Source organism: Rhinatrema bivittatum, chromosome 3, assembly GCF_901001135.1.
Source record: "Rhinatrema bivittatum chromosome 3, aRhiBiv1.1, whole genome shotgun sequence".
NCBI classification, from domain to species: Eukaryota; Metazoa; Chordata; class Amphibia; order Gymnophiona; family Rhinatrematidae; genus Rhinatrema; species Rhinatrema bivittatum.
In genome coordinates, this window is record NC_042617.1 from 305913405 (window position 1) to 305925974 (window position 12570).

Below are 12570 nucleotides of genomic sequence, written 5' to 3' on the forward strand. Positions count from 1 at the left end.
GTATATATTGTATTGAAAAGACACACACATCAACATACAGAAGCCCAATATGGCCAAGTTTTGGCCATATTGGGCCATATTGGGACACGAAAAAACACACAAAAATAGAAAAAGAAAACATTTTCCTTGGTAGAAAAACGTTTACAGGTCCTATTGTAGTAAATTCTACACTTAGCTGATGGCTCTTTATTTCTCTCAGATTTCTTAAGAGGTCTGGCCTGCTGTCCTTAGAAGCGTCCTATAATCAGAAACAGTCACCGGGGTTGACACAGGGGAGTGCTCAAGCTGAGAAGAGACACTTCATGCAGCTGTAACAACTTCTCCACAAGGGGCAAGCAGTAAACAAGTTGATCCAAAATTTTTCCTTTACGCAATACCTTAAGAATACCAATGACATCGCATCTTAAGAACGCAACGAGAAACCCAAAAGGCGGCGAGCATAATTCACAGTAATCTATGACACCTGGCAGATAACCAGGTGTCATAGATAAAAGTAAAGCATCATTGCCGGTAAGCTTGGCATCTGAAGGAAGCAAAGAGGAGGGCCCAACAATGAAGCCATCCTGCCAGCATAGCAGCCAATCAGCAAACCCAGGAAAACAACAAAACCAATGTTTTTGCATAATGTGAAACTATCCAATTAAAGGTGGCCATAGCTATCAAATCAGCCAATAACGAACTAAGATTCTTAATGAGAGCAGATAGAAAGAAACAAACGGAAACATTTAGCCGGGGATACTGGAAAGCAAGACTGCTATATCATCCACTTGTATCCAGTTCTCACATGCACTCTAATACCGAGTCAACATTGTTATTTAAACCAAGTTGCCCCCTTGGGAAGGATATAAAAGTCAGTATTACTTTTGTAACTGCTGTTTTCTCACAGACTGTGGTCCCGCTGATTACTGTAGGGAGTGGGGACTTGGCAGTTAGGAAAGTAATATTGACTTTATGAGTGACTTCACGGTGTGCCAGTGGGCGTGCTGTAATTTGTGAGAAAAAGGATGACAGTAGGTGGAAGGTGTTTATATTTCTGTTGATCTGTTTAATATACCAGATGTAGCAAGAGCAGAGTCTGTACCTTGCAGCCACAAGAGGCAATAACAAAACAAGATTAACCTCATCTCGTCAGCGAAGAACACTGCGCATCTGAAACATTTTTTTCCTGTTGAGAATGAGAAAGAACTACATCTGTCTAAGAGGATCAAACTGCTCATCGCCACACTCTTAGTTTATGAGTGAGTGCTGAAATGATCTGCACAGTTCAAAGAAAGATTGATGATATGACTTGAAACCAATGTTATACATGTATCTGATGGCTTGTCCCTTGTGAAGGGGGCATCATAGTCAACCCAGTGCCATTTCTGATTGCAGAACTGTCTTAAGGACAGCAGGGCATATCTCACAAGAAAATCAAGAGAAATCAGGTGACTGTAACCTTTACAACAATAGTCGCTGTAACAAAAAAAAAAAAGAGTATTTTTAAAAAAGGTTTTGTTTTTCTTCTTTTGTTTTCTTGCTGTTTGCTTTTCGTATATTCTGATGCCATATTTTAACATTCTGCCTGAAACAGGCAGAGCACTTCTGAAACATGGACGTGTTGGAATTGTAAGGTTTCTGTCTATTCATGTATGTTTTGAATATGTTTATCCTTTGCCCCATTTTTTTGTTTTGGCATAAGATTAGACAATTTGGAGGTCAGTTTTCAAAGGGATCTATCCAATTAGGTAAGAACTTAGCCAACTAAATCAAAGCCTTTCAAAAGTTAATCAGTGCTGAGTGGCTAAATTTTAGTCACATAGATTAATTATCAGGCCGATTCAAAAAAAACCCGCGGGAGAGCAGGTGCTCCGTGTTGAGCGCCCGCTCTCCCGACGCGCGTCCAGGCACCTCTCCTGGGAGCGTGATTCTGTATTCAAATTAGGATCTGCGCTAATAAGGAGGCGCTAGGGACACTAGCACGACCCTAGCGCCTCCTTATTAGCGGAAGCGGCGGCTGTCAGCAGTTCTGATCACCGACGCTTAATTTTAGCGGCATCTGTTTTCGAACCCGCTGACAGCCACAGGTTCGGAAAATGGACGCCGGAAAAATTTAGCGTCCGTTTTCCAACCTGCGGGACAGCGGACAGCTTTTTTTTTTTTTTTTGGGACCTCCGACTTAATATCGCTATGATATTAAGTTGGAGGGTGTACAGAAAAGCAGTTTTTTCTGCTTTTCTGTACACTTACCTGGTGCCGTCTATGATTAACGCCTACCTTTGGGTTTGGCCGCACATTTTACTTTCAGTATCCTGGGCAACTATTAGTTTTCGCGAGTTTGGACGCACGTTTTCAAGGTGCTATTCCCCCTTACAGTATAAAGGGTAATAGACGCGCATAGAAAACGATCGGTGGGTGCACTTATCAGAGTGCACAGTTTAACTCACAGATGTGCTTGCTAAGATGGTAACTTTTAAACAGGCGCACGGGTGCACATGTACACACGATCGTCAGCCCGCACCCAGGGATGCGGCCATTTTATAACATTTGTGCATATATACGTGCGTGTTTCAAAATAGCTGACCATGTGCACATGTGCACACAATCTTAAGTGGACGTGTGTCTATGCATGCAAATGCAGCGTTGATTACGTAAGCAGAGGGATTTTAAAACACACATGCGACGACCCCATTCCCTGTTTTACCAGTTTGCCTAGGTAAGGAATAGGACTTCCAAACCCCGCCCCTAGTTCAGTAGCCTCCCTTCTCACCTGTTAGCCCTGACCCTTAAAACCCTGTCGATCAGTCTATTTGTTTTTGTTTTATAACTTGCATGTCATCCATAGCAGAAGCAAAGTTATGCGGCAGGGGACCTCTAGCACGCGCCTGTGCGTGTATTTCAGTGCAGATTGGGAACGGCTAAGCCCCGCCCCTTTTTTGGAACTTTTCATTAGTGCGCATAGGGGTAGATTTTAAAAGGCTGCGCGCGGGCGTACATGTGCGCGCGCAAGTTATAAAATCAGGGGTCGGCGCGCACGCAAGGGTGTGCACAATTGTGTATTTTGTGTGCGCCGAGCCGCGCTGCCTTCCCCCATTTCCTTCCCCCTAACCTAACCTTTCCCCCACCTAGCCCTACTCTAACCCCTCCCAAAAACTTTTATTTTACCTTTTGCGCCTGCCACGCCCCCGCCTCTTTTTGCAAACCCCGGGACTTACGTGTGCCCCGGGGCTTTACACATGCCTCTGGGCCTTTTTAAAATAGGCCCGGCGAGTATAACCTTTTTAGATTCCTGTCTTTTAACCAGTTTGTAATCCACGAAAGGACATCGCCTCCTATCCCATGACTTTTTAGTTTTCGTAGAAGCCTCTCATGAGGGACTTTGTCAAACGCCTTCTGAAAATCCAAATACACTACAAGTACCGGTTCACCTTTATCCACATGTTTATTAACCCCTTCAAAAAAATGAAGCAGATTTGTTAGGCAAGACTTCCCTTGGGTAAATCCATGTTGACTGTGTCCCATTAAACCATGTCTTTCTATATGCTCTACGATTTTGATCTTGAGAATAGTTTCCACTATTTTTCCCGGCACTGAAGTCAGGCTCACTTGCATTGGGACTTAACATTTTTTTTAGTGAATGCTTTAAGAAACTGTGTGCTGAATTTCAGCATACAATTTTTTTTTTGTATAAATGTCTTTATTGGCAGAATAGAAATATAACAGACAATCAAATATGACATTGTCAGTTTTTCACTGAATCCAATTGTACACCAATTGAAAGTCCAACATGCTATATAAAATATTCCACATGGCATTACTAGCATACAGTTTTAATGCTTCCTTTATTGCACTGGGTCCCAAATTTGGCCATCTAACTCTGAGCTTGTTAAAAGCTTCCCTAAATCAAACTAAGATTATTTTTATTTAGCTGTCATTTTTAATATTTACAGTAAATACAACACAGCTAAGTACAATTGCAAAAGATAGCTGGTTATCTTTTTTTAGCTAAGTAAAAATAGATAAGTATGTGATTCTCTCTCTCTCTAAAGGCGATCAAAACTTTGCCTCTTATCTGGTAGATTACACTAGACAAAGAAAGTATATAAGCACTGACAAGCTGGATGCAAAGCATCCATAGGCAGACCAAAATAGAATTTGAAAAGAAACTTGCCAGAGAGGCAAAAAGTAAAATTAAAATCTTTTCAAGTTACATTCACAGTAAGAAGCCTGTAAGGGATTTGTTTGGACCACTAAATATCTGAAGGGTAAAGGGGGAGCTGTGGGAAGACAAGGTCATAGCAGAAAAACTAAATGAATGCTTTGCTTTGGTCTTTACTTAGAAAGATGTTATGGAAATATGCATGCCAGTAACATTCTTTGAAGATAATTATTCTGAAGAACTGAATCAAATCACAATGTAAAAGAGCAGATTGACAAACTACACAGTAACAAATCACTGGGATCGGATGGTTTACATACTAGAATTCTGAAAGAATTAAAAAATGTAGCGTTATAATGTACTTGGATTTCAGATGGGCCTTTCACATGGTTTTGCATGGGCAAATTATAAATAAACTGAGTGCCCTTGGTATAGGCCCTGAAACGATTTGCATGCGTTAGAAATTGATTTAGAGGTAAATGGAGTAGTGGTAAATGGAGTCCACTATAAGGAGAGGGGTGTTACTAGTAGTATACAGTGTCCTATCTCCACAGATGTTTTTCTGTTTATTCACTGTTGTCCTGCTTTCACAATGTCCTGCTTCCACAACAGCTTTTCTATTTCATGCTTTTATTCTGCATAAACAGGCCGATACAGAAAGAAACGCGGGAGAGCGGGCGAGTGCCCGCTCTTCTGGCGCGTGCACAGGACAGTGTCCTGTGCGCGTGATCCAGTAAATAAAAATATGCTAATTAGGGCCCGCGGTAAAAGGAGGCGCTAGGGACACTAGCGCGTCCCTAGCGCCTCCTTTTTGACAGGAGCGGCTTACTGAATAAGGGGTATAGCTAGCACGTCAAAAACGCGTGTCCAGCCAGGGGTTAACAGTACGCTCCGCCGCAGCACACTGTACTGTATCGGCCTGAAAGTTTCTTTGTTTTCTGTTACACTGCCAAATGGTGGTCAGCCTACACATTCACAGTGTAGGCTGACCTACTATATTCAGTGCAGCTGGTTCTGAAAGGTTAACCTCCGACTTGGAAGCAGGGGTTCCTGGGTATTTTTTCTCATGTCTTCAATTTGTTGTGCCCTGTGTGATGCTGCAGCTAATCTGGCCAGCCAGCAGAACACTCCTCATTTTACCTATCTTTATTTCTGTGGCCCAGACTGCACTGGTCGCTGTTATTTCCAGTTTATGCACAGTAAGACTTTATTTGTTTTGCCTGTTAATAAAGTTTGGAGTTGAAGAAGCGGCCTCCTCTGTCTGTGAGTAAAGACCAAGTTAAGCTATCTAAGTTGCACAGAGGAAATGCCACAGGGATTGGTCCTTGGACTGATTCTTTTCAACATTTTTGTAAGCAATATAACGAAGGCCTATAGGCAACGGCATACCTAAAGTATTTGGCACCCAGGTGGATACTTCCTTTGGCACCCCCCTCCGCAAGGTTCACTTCTCTGTCCTCCCCCCAGTGATCTCCGGTACCCCTCTCCCTCACACAGGCTCCCTCCATTTGACTCTCCCTCACACATACACAACCCTTCACAGAGGATCCCTCACACACACACACACACACACACACACACACACACTCTCCCAGTCTCTTACTTACATACACACACACACACCTCTTCCTCTCTCAATCACATTGGCTCATGTGCAGTCATTCTGGTCCGCTGCTTGTGGCTATCTGGCTGCTCTCTTCACTGTCTTCCACCCAAGGCCGGTGCAAGGTTATTAGATGCCCTAGGCGAAACTTACAGCCTGCCCCCCCCCCCCCCCCTCAGTCATACCCTCGTCTCACACAATTAAGTATTATGCATTTATAATAATAGATTTTACATGAACATTTAAAGTACAGTCTTCTGAGGTAAAAATATTACTTACAACATGTATGTTATATTCACATGCAGTGTTGTAAAAACCTGTAAAAAAGTAAAAAAAGACCCTTGGAACTGGTATTGGGTTTATTGTAGTGTGTGATGGGTACGGGCTTGGTCCTCTGAAAGCCACAAGTAAATTGAATTACAATTTCAATATAGTAAATCTCCCATACCAAAACTGCAATGACTGCCAGCACTCAAACACTAGCAACCCTACTTACGAAAAGGCAACATTGCAATTATTACACCAAGCCCTAAAACATCAATACACCTACTAATTGGAAAACAGAAAAAGCCAAGCTGCTATAGATCCGACACAGGAACTACACACTAGCAGAATACGTCAGCTGAGTCACACATCAAAAAAGAAACAGACCCTCACCAAATGGAGAATAAAGTGACTAAAAGTAGTAATAAAAAACTGCAGTAAAAAACTGAATTATAAACCGCAACAAGCCAGAATATATATGCAGTGCAACATTGGAAAAACAGAAGCATTAAATTTCTCATAAACAACAAACAATAAAAACAAGAAATATAAAACATCAATAGATGTAAATCCATACTAATACAAAGAATATTGCAAAAAGCTGGCAAAAAGAATAACATTCAATAATTTAAAACTCATATAAATTTTCCAAAGACCAATAAAATATTTCAAAACAGCAGACACAAACACTACTCAATACTTAAAACATAAAAAAAGATTAAAAAAAAAAATCCCCTGCTGTCCATACCTGGGATCTTTTGATTTCCAGATGCCCTGATATTGTCTGGATTAACAGGGGAGAGGAGAGGGGCTATTGCTCACATTCTTTCTCCTCTCTCTCATACATACACACATGCTCAGTCACAGACATGTGCTCTCACGCACACACACACACTCACATAGGGGTAGATTTTTTAAAACTGCGCGATCGCATACTTTTGTTTGCGCAGCAGGCGCAAACAAAAGTACGCTGGATTTTATAAGATATGCGCGTAGCCGCGCGTATCTTCTAAAATCCTGGATCGGCGTGCACAAGGCTGCCGATTTTGGGCAGCCGGCGCGCGCCGAGCCGCACAGCCTGCCTCCGTTCCCTCTGAGGCCGCTCCGAAATCGGAGCGGCCTCGGAGGGAACTCTCTTTCGCCCTCCCCTCACCTTCCCCTCCCTTCCTCTACCTAACCCACCCCCCCAGCCCTATCTAAAACCCCCCCCCACATTTATCCATGGATTTACGCCTCCCGGAGGGAGATGTAAATCCACGCGCGCCAGCGGGCTGCTGGCGCGCCGAGACCCAACCCGGGGGCGATTCCGGAGGGTGCGGCCACGCCCCCGGAATGCCCCTGGGCCGGTGCCACGCCCCAGGCCCGCCCCCAAATGCCGGGACACGCCCCCCAAACGCGGCGTCACTCAGCGACGCCCCCGACACGCCCCTTTTCAGAAACCCCGGGACTTACGCGAGTCCCATGGTTCTGCGCGCACCGGCGGCCTATGGAAAATAGGCGCGCCGGCGCGCAAGGCCCTGCTCGTGTAAATCCCGGCGGATTTACGCGAGCAGGGCTTTTAAAATCCGCCCGATAGCTACTGACATGCTCTCAGTCACACACACAAAAATGCTGTCATAGACAGATACACACTTACACACACAGACATGCTTTATCGCATGCTCTAACACACAGACACAGACATGCTATGACACACACATGCTCTAATACACAGACTATCCCAGTCAGATACACACACACACACAGACACAAACACACTCTCTTTCACTTCCTATCCTGCTCCTCATCAGAAGTACAGCAGCAGCTTCCTTCTTTAGTGGCTGCGATAGACGGGGGACTCTTCATTTTTCTTGAGGCAGCAGGGACTGGTGCAGCTCTGCTTCTTGCCCCTACAGTGAAGAGGGGGGGCACTGGCAGCACTGTTGCTGCTCCAAGTGCACTCAAACGCCGATGCTACCTCTTCCTGCAATGCCTGGGACACACACTGATCTTCTTCTTACTTTGGGCTGCAACTGCTTAGACTTTCCCTCTTCCCGTCCCTGCGGACCCACCACTTCCTCTTCTGGGCCGCTCAGGTGGGAAAAAGAAAAGGCTATGCAGCTGTGGCCCCCAGAGCCATGCCGCTCTAGACGGCCGCCTAGTGCATCCACCGCTTATGGCCCAGCAGCCTCCCTCTTCTTCTGCCGCGAGCGGGCCACCGACCTTCCTCGATGGCACCCCCTCCTGGCTATCACCCAGGGCGGACCGTACCCCCTCTTAGTACGCCACTGCCTGTAGGAAATGGTTTATCTTTTTGTGGATGATACCAAAATCTGCAATAGGGGAGACATCCCAGAAGATGTAGAAGATATGAGGAGGTATCTAGCAAAGTTTGAGGAATGGTCAGGAATTTGATAGCTAAGATTTAATGCTAAAAAAATGCAGTCATGCATTTGGGCTGCAAAAACCCAAGTGAGCAGTATAGTATAGGTATACCTGGGAACCTTTGATTTGTGGTCACCTGAGATTGCTGTTGATTAGCAGATGGAAAAGGGGGGGGGGGAAGCAATGGAATAATATGTATCAGATTTCTCTTTTCCACTCTCCCCCCACCAGCTTTCTCTCTTCTACCCCTCAACCCCCACAGATTCTCTCTCTTGTTTCCTCCTACCACCATCATCTGTCCCCCCCTCCAGAGACAATCTCACTATAATTCCCCTTCCTCTTCCAGCACTCTCTTTGTTTCCACCTCCTATAAATTACAGCTCCATGACTTATGCATCGTCATTCTACCCTTAGCTGAGTGATTACCAAGTCCTGGAATCACAGCTACAGACCGAGTTTTGGGTGTGTTGCATCCCCTCTCCAGTTTTTCCCCACATGCTGTTTGTAATATCTGCTCCAGACTCACCCCACTTCTCCTGTTTCCTACAGGCTTACTAAGGAAGGGGAGTGAGCCTGCAGAATTCTCTGTATACAGAGAAGCTCTGAGATTTCGATGTTTCCCTTGAGACCCTGCAACTGATGCAAATTCCCTGAGTCTCAGGGTGAAATTTTCCATTGCACAAATCAAGAGTGGGATCTAGGGTTGATCATATCTGATAATCTCAAGATGGCCAAACAGGTGGATAAGACAATAGCAAAAACCAAGATGATGCTTGGGTGTATAGGGAGAAGAATGAATAGCAGAAAAGAGGAAGTGATAATGCTCTTGTATACATCCCTGGTGAGACCTCATTTGGAATACTGTGTGAAATTCTAGAGATTGCATCTTCAAAAGGATATAAACCAGATGGAGTTGATCCAGAGGGTGGCTACCAAAATGATCAGTGGTCTTCATCGTAAAGTATATGGGAACAAACATAAGATCAAACATATATTCCTTAGAGGAAAGATGGGAGATTTGATAGAGACATTTAAATACCTCCAAGATATCAATGCACAGGAGACGGGCCTCTTTTAGCAGAGAAGAGGCTCTGGAATGAGGGGGTCATGGAATGAAATGAAAGGAGTAATCGAAGGACATATTTCTTGATAGAGAAGGTGGTAGATGCATGGAACAACCTCCCAACCTCCCAGTAAGATGGTGGAGATAAGGACAATACCTGAATTCAAGAAAACATGGGACTGGCACAAGGAGTTTCTGAAGGGCTGGGAGGGATTGTGGAGGTGGGCAGACTGGATAGGCCATACCGTCTTTTTCTGTCATCATGTTTCTAGATAAAAATGAAATTGCAGATTTATTACTAGTAATCTCAAATTTCTCATTCAAATCAGCTATGGTACATGTGGATTGGAGGGTGGCCAATGTAAAACCCATTTTTAAGAAGGGCTCCAGAATACTACAGACCGTTGAGCCTGACAGTGGTGATGAGCAAAATGGTAGTAGCTGTTCTGAAGAACAAAATTACTGATCATTTGGATTTACCCAGACTAATATGGCAGAGCCAAATGGATTTCGCAAAGGGAAATATCACCTTACAAATCTATTAGATTTACCAACAAAAATGTGGATATAATGTATCTGGATTTTCATAAGGTGTCTGACGTCCCTCGTGAGAGACTCATCAGGAAATTAAAAAGTCATGGATAGTCACGGCAATATCCTGTTGTGGATTGCTAACTGGCTAAAGGATAGGAAATGGAGAGTAGGACTGAATGGTCATTTCTCTCAGTGGAGAAAGCTAAATAGTGAAGTGATGCAGGGCATCTGTTTTGGAACTATGCTTTTTAATATATTGATAAATAATCTGGAAAAGGGAGTGATGAGTGAGATGATCAAATTCACAAATGACACGAAATTATTCAAAGTTGTTAGATCACAAGATGATTGTGAGAAATTGCAAGAGGACCTTGCAAAACTGGGGGATTGGGTGTCTAAATGGCAAATGAAATTTAATGTGGACAAGTGCAAAGTGATTCATAAAGGGAAGAATAATCCAAACTATAGGTACACGATGCTGGATTCCATATTAGGCGTCACTACCCAGGAAAAAAAATCTTGGAATCATTGTGGACAATACTTTGAAATCTTTGGTCCAGTGTGTGGCAGCAGTTAAAAAAAAACAAACAGAATTTTGGGTATTATTAGGAAAGGAATGGAAAATAAAACAGATGATATCGTAATGCCTCTGTATCAATCCATGGTACTACTGCTCTTTGAGACATTTGTGCAATTTTGGTCACTGCATCTCAAAAGAGATATAACAGAACTGGAAATATAGAGAAGGAGGAACAGAAGGATAAAGAGGGTGGCAATGGAAAGGCTAAAAAGATTAGGGCTCTTCAGCCTGGACATATGACAGAGGTCTATAAAATCATGAGTGGGGTGGAATGGGTAAACACTGAACGGTTATTTACCCTTTCAGATAGCACTAGAACTAAGCTATTTGGTAGCATATTTAAAACAATTTTCTATAGCACACAATTAAATTGTGGAATTTGTTAGTATAGCCAGGGTTAAAAAAGATTTAGACATGCTCCTGGAAGAAAAGTCCATAAACCATTATTAGCCGTGGAGAAAGCTACTGCCTTGTTATGAGCAAGAGGGATTGAGTCTATGCTTTGGGATCCTGCCAACCACTTGTGACCTGGATTGGGCAGTGTTGGAGCCAGAATGCTGGGCTTGATGAACCTTTGATCTGACCCACTATGGTATTTCTTATGTTAGTCTATTCCCCATATATAGTTTCTATGGCTTTGAAGTAACTCCTTATTTATTTCTCTTCACTCAGAGATTGATGAAGACAGGATGCCTAACCCTTTACTCAAGGTAAGCCAGCTTCTCTCCAGTACACTAGAGGCCCATATTCAGCCACTTGCTGGCTAGGAAAAAGTTAGCCAGATACATTTATCAAGCTAATTTAGCCAGGATATTGAGCAGTGTGAGCACACCACTGAATATATCTGAATATCTTAAAGTTAACCGGATAAGTTCATTAGGATAACTTTAGAACTGCTTATCACCTGTCCTAAAGTTTCCCTGCTATGTTATTCGCTGAAAATCAGCGTTTATCCAGCTAACTTAGCCAGATAACTGGCTCTGCTCCCAAGGTAACTGGATAATGCATTATCCATATATCTCAGGACCACTCAGTTTGGTGGGATTTTCAAATCCCACCATTTGTCCAGCTAAGTCCTAACTTAGCCAGACAGACAGTGTTGAATTTTGGCCTCCTAATGTTTAACAGGAATGTAAGTGCTGATATTAAAATGTATCTGGAAAATGAGACCTAATGATTCTGTATTTGTGGGCTGCTCTGACTCCGAGCTCAGATTATGGATGAACAGGAAGTTCTGGGCACTGCATTGGGAGACTAGATGTTCACCCAATGCATTGCATATCCAAATGACTTAGTTAACATTTAGGTTGGGTTTGGTTTTTTTTAAGGTCTTAGATGCCCAGAAATACACTGGGCTCCACTGGGAGAGTCCATGCTGGCAGGAGTGCCACCGTGCAGTACACGTGGTCCCTGTATTGTATGTGCTGACATCACTGTTGATAGCCCTGCATTGCTTTGTTCATTACAAAATTTTCAGGGGCTGGATTTCATAAGGCTTTTTTTCCCCCATCCTGTGTTTATGGTGAAAAAAAAGCTTAGTGAATGAGGATGGGTCTTCCTTCCCATCAGACATTGTGGGCTTCTGTTTCGCCAATGAAGGGCTCACATATTCTTTTTGTTGTAATGTGAGCCACAATTAAACATAGTGACACACTATGTTGTAAGGAGACCAAAAGGTGCATCAAGTTCAGCCTTCTGACTGCCTAAGAGTTTTCTCTAAGTTTTTTGCTTTCTTTTTTACTGTTTTGCTTTGTTTGTTTTTTTTTAAATATTTTTATAGCATATTTATAGTTTTAAATTTGCTTTTATTGTATGTAATTTTTAACTAAAGGGCTGTGATTATTATTGTATTGATTTGCATTATATTTTATTGCTTGTATATTTAGTTATTTTTATGTAAACCGCATTGATGATAAAGTAAAGTAAAAGTAACTCGGGGGAGGATGAAAATCCCTCTACTTCTGAAGTGGTGAGAAAAATCATTTCCTTCCTGAAACCCAAATCTGACGATCAGCAAATTTCCC

General features: G+C 43.0%; 1 protein-coding gene across 1 annotated transcript in view; it reads left to right on the forward strand.

Moving 5' to 3' along the window:
* The window catches only part of PPP1R1A (protein phosphatase 1 regulatory inhibitor subunit 1A), a 154211-nt gene that overhangs the window by 102064 nt on the left and 39577 nt on the right, over window positions 1–12570 (forward strand). Inside the window, exon 3 of the mRNA XM_029595122.1 lies at window positions 11219–11256. Within this exon, the coding sequence (XP_029450982.1) occupies window positions 11219–11256 (38 nt within the window). The remainder of the gene's footprint in view (window positions 1–11218; window positions 11257–12570) is intronic.